The following is a 4,388-nucleotide window of genomic DNA, read 5'->3' as shown; positions in this document are numbered from 1 at the left end:
TAGAAAGGACAGGGAAGAATCTACAGTCACATGTGGAAACATTGATCTGCTCTGTCAGGTATTGATTCATAAAGTGACATCAGAGTGTACGACAGCCAATCAGAGAGAAGATAATAATAATAATAATAATAATAAAATTTTAGTCTTTCTAAGTCCCGCCCCCTCCCAGGTGACAGACTGTTGCCATGGCAACAACAGTAAACTTACACCATCCCGTGCTTCTTCCACCGATAGAACTACGCTACCCACAATGCCCTGCAGCAGACACGATAAAGACCATCGTGTCCTAATCGATAATCAGTTGGGCGAAAGCAGCTGCAGCAACAGAAGATATGAAGGGTTAATATGTTAGGATCGATCAGAGTAATGATTGGATGTCTGATCGGCCAATCAGAGCAGCTCGTACTGCCGCAGGTGCATGCGCTGGATGATGTCACGACAGTCGTTGAAGACACGGCGAATGTTTTCCGTGTCGATCGCACAGGTGAAGTGAGGATAACAGTAATGTTTCCCATCGCCGCTCGCCGTGCTGATCCTCTGAGAAACAGACAGGTATAGAGAGAGGGACAGACAGGTCGGAGACAGACAGGTACAGAGAGAGGGACAGACAGGTCAGAAAGAGAGACTGGTCAGAGAAAGAAAGACCATTGTAATATTTTTTTTGTGTTTTTACCAGAAACTCGTCTCTGATGAAGAACTTAGCTCTGGTCACTCTGGGGTCTTCATCAGCATCAGGGACAGCTGGAGACACAAAGACACAAAGGGACACAGAGAGACACAAAGATGCACAAAGAGACACACAAAGACACACAAAGAGACACAGAGAGACACGAAGATTCACAAAGAGACACAAAGACACACACAGAGACAGATACAAAGACACAGACACAGAGGGATACAAAGACACAGAGAGACAGATATTATAAAACCCTAGAAAGGTCCTATAATCCTACAAATGTCCTAAATTTGTGGAAACTGTCCCTCCGTCAGTTTACAGAGTGGCCCCTGGTTTTATAATTGTACAGATTTTGGGGGTCAGCTGAGTGTGTGTACCTTCAGCAGGAACCTGGTAGTTGGTGTATTCTGGGAAATAATCCTCCAGTTTGGATTTTCCAGCCAAAATTTTGTCAGCGAGCACGTCCTGTTTGTTCAGGAACAAGATCACTGAGATGGTCTTCAGAAACCTGCAGCCAATCACAGAGCAGAGAGGGTTAACGACAGCCAATCACAGAGCAGAGGGGGTTAACGACAGCCAATCACAGAGCAGAGGGGGTTAACTACAGCCAATCATAGAGCAGAGAGGGTTAACGACAGCCAATCACAGAGCAGAGGGGGTTAACTACAGCCAATCACAGAGCAGATGGGGTTAACTACAGCCAATCACAGAGCAGCGTGGGGTCACCTGTTGGTCCAGATGGATCTGAAGAGGTCAAGAGATTCTCGCAGCCGATTGGTCGAGTTGTCCTCTCTGATCACCATGTTGTAGCTGCTGCTCGCCGCCACAAAGATGATGGCTGTCACATCTGAGCAGTGAGACAGGCGGTCAGAGAGACAGACAGGAAGAGGACGGTCACATCTGAGCAGTGAGACAGGCGGTCAGAGAGACAGACAGGAAGAGGACGGTCACATCTGAGCAGTGAGACAGGCAGTGTTGGGGGTAACGAGTTACAAAGTAACGAATTACTGTAACGATATTACTTTTTTGGGTAACTAAGTAAAGTAACGCATTACTCTAAAAATATCGGTAACTACACTACTTTACTAGACTACAGGAACGCGCTTTCCTGCGTTACCTAGGCCGTGTTTGCCTGTGCTGTGTCTGTCTGTTTAAGTGGCGCAGGAATTATGTGCGTGCTGCGGCTGCTGTCTGTGTGCGTGCGCGACGCGTGCTGCATAGAGAGGGGCGAGTGACGTTGCTGCCTGTACGAACAGGAGAGAGGGAAATGGAGACGGAGACTGAGACGGAGACGGAGACTGGGGGGTTCGGCTGGTGGCGATATTCCCACTACTTTCAGTTTATAGCTCGAAAGGACAAAAATATTCGAGTGAAATGCACTCTATGCCCAGGCGACAGGCTCCTTTCAACTGCTGCAAAGTCAATGAGCAACCTGTCCAAGCATTTGTCAGCCCAGCATGGCAACTCAAAACTCATCTGCAGGAGTCGATGAGCAGCCGACCCCGCCTAAACAGGCCAAGCTTTTTTCAAGTGTTGGAGCACAGAAGCAGGTAACACAGAAAGACATTAACAGGCTGGTTGCAGGGTTCATTGTAGAAGACGTGCTTCCCCTGTCGACGGTTGAATCGCCCAGGTTTCAAAAAATACTCGATTCTAGGTTCAAGAGTTTGTGAGTTTGTACGTTACCAGCTTTATACAATAAACACTAAGTGTTGATAGAGCTATGATGTTTGTCCTGTATCTACTCAGTAAATTAAGAAATGGGAAAGTAAAGTAATAAGTAGTGAAGTTACTTTTCAAATGCAGTAACTAGTAAAGTAATTTCATTACAATTTACAGAAGTAACTAGTAATAAGTAACTAATTACTTTTTTTGAGTAACTTCCCCAACACTGGAGACAGGCAGATAGAAAGACAGACAGGAAGAGGATGGTCACATCTGAGCAGTGAGACAGGTAGATAGAAAGACAGACAGGAAGAGGACAGTCACATCTGAGCAGTGCGACAGGCGGTCAGAGAGAAAGACAGGTTGGTTTCACCGTTAAAACACTGGATCCACTTCCTGCGTTCATCCCGCTGTCCACCAACATCAAACATGCTGAGAGACAGACAGACAGACAGACAGGTGGTTAGAGTTCATATTTTGTTGTGATTCTTTGTCGTACTCAGTTTCCCATGAGGCTTTGGGGGATGTAAACAGGAAGTAAAATGTTGCCATGGAGACAGTGGGTAAGCGTGTTTTTGGATTTGTGGATGGACAGCAGAGACAATGGATGGGATGTGGCTTTAAAAATGTCTCGGAGACAGCTGATTGGTCAGATGGACAGAGGGGGCGGGGCTAATACTCACTGGAAGTTGACCTTGTCGACCTGAAATCTGGTTTCAAAAATCCCCGACGTCAAAACTCTGCAGCGCAGCAGATCCTGCAGGAGGAGAAGAGGACACCAACAGCCGAGACAAAAAACAGACATTAAAGAAAACACACATTTTGTTTTATTTACATTTTAATCAAACATCTTACTTTTTTTTTTTCATTTATATTTTATTCATTTTTTTCTTTCTCACTTTTTCCTTTTACAATTTTTTTGGTTTTACAGGAAACATTCCTTCCAAACTTGTAGACTTGCCAAAATAAAAATCTCCAAAATGACGCCATTTATCAACCAGAAACTGTAAAAAAATTTGACAAAAATTCTGTTTGTCAAAACAGGATGAATATTTCATCACTTCCCGCCGAGTCGCTTCTGATAAATAAAGAACAGTCCCTTAGTTCTGATGATGCAGCAGGACGGTGTCATACCTGGTCGTTAGGTGTGTAGTCCGTCCTCCTGACTGAATCCAACCTGTCCAGGAAGCTGCAACACACACACACACACACACACACACACACACACACACACACACACACACACACACACACACAGAGTTCTTCTTCTGTTCCTCTAACAGCTCCACCCCTCCTCCACCCTGAGCTCTGATTGGTCCGTTGGGATTTAAAATGTCACAGTGTCTTTGAAGTGGAAGACTGAGTGTCTGTGTGTCTGTGCGTGTATGTCTTACTACTGGGCGCAGTCGATCAGCTGATACTCGTTGGCGCGTTCGAAACACGCCTTCACGCCGTCATCCTCCCACAGCTTCTGAGCATGCTCGAAGAACTCCTGAGAGACACGAGACGCAGGACATGTCAGAGTCTGCATGAGGTGAGCGCACTGCCGTCTGATTGGACCATGGTGACAGCGTGTGTCCAATCAGCGGCGGCGTCACAGACACGGAGATTAGACAGGAAGCTGGTTGTTTTGTGTTGGGGTGTCCTCAGAGACTCAGTGTTTGGATAATGAGGCCTCAGGTGAGCTTTCAGTCCCTCATTAACTCGTTACATCATGTCATTAACATCGTTAAAACAAACAAGCTCTGAACCTCTCCCCAGGTGACGTGCCGCAACTTTAAAGGTACAGTACGCCTCTTTAACCCGTCAGGGCGGCGTTCAGGTTCTCTGTGACACTGTCAGACAGGCTCTGATTCGCTGTGTCACAGGCATTAGCCAATCAGCAGCAGCAAGTTTACACACAATAGTTATGTTTGTTTACACAATTTTCAGGCTGAAGACCCAGCGTCACCAGTCAGCTCAGTGTCAACTTAGTGCAAGCTCTGTGTCGGCCCAGTGTCGGCTCTGTGTCGGCCCTGTGTCGGCCCTGTGTCGGCCCTGTGTCGGC

General features: G+C 46.5%; 1 protein-coding gene across 1 annotated transcript; it reads right to left on the bottom strand.

Annotated features, from left to right (window-relative positions):
• Nucleotides 1–6: 6 nt before the first annotated feature.
• LOC121939789 (guanine nucleotide-binding protein G(olf) subunit alpha-like) lies at nt 7–3,872 on the bottom strand. The gene is made up of 8 exons (XM_042482740.1): nt 3,736–3,872; nt 3,476–3,530; nt 3,025–3,098; nt 2,715–2,773; nt 1,403–1,523; nt 1,054–1,184; nt 674–741; nt 7–537 (listed from the first exon to the last, which is right to left on the bottom strand). Exons 1-8 carry the CDS (start codon nt 3,870–3,872, stop codon nt 391–393), a joined length of 792 nt encoding a protein of 263 aa, XP_042338674.1. The 3' UTR covers nt 7–390.
• Nucleotides 3,873–4,388: the final 516 nt, after the last annotated feature.

Source organism: Plectropomus leopardus, unplaced genomic scaffold, assembly GCF_008729295.1.
Source record: "Plectropomus leopardus isolate mb unplaced genomic scaffold, YSFRI_Pleo_2.0 unplaced_scaffold604, whole genome shotgun sequence".
Taxonomy (NCBI): Eukaryota; Metazoa; Chordata; class Actinopteri; order Perciformes; family Serranidae; genus Plectropomus; species Plectropomus leopardus.
Note: the sequence above shows the minus strand (reverse complement) of the source record. Positions and strands in the feature narration are given on the sequence as shown.

What these genes read in the sequence shown, in the direction of transcription:
- LOC121939789 (XM_042482740.1), bottom strand. Translation starts at nt 3,872, where the DNA reads ATGCAGACTCTGACATGTCCTGCGTCTCGTGTCTCTCAGGAGTTCTTC. An exon ending in ACTACACACCTAACGACCAG is followed by an intron (nt 3,099 to 3,475) that starts GTATGACACCGT and finishes CTCCTCCTGCAG; the next exon opens with GATCTGCTGCGCTGCAGAGT. An exon ending in TCATCAGAGACGAGTTTCTG is followed by an intron (nt 538 to 673) that starts GTAAAAACACAA and finishes TCTGTTTCTCAG; the next exon opens with AGGATCAGCACGGCGAGCGG.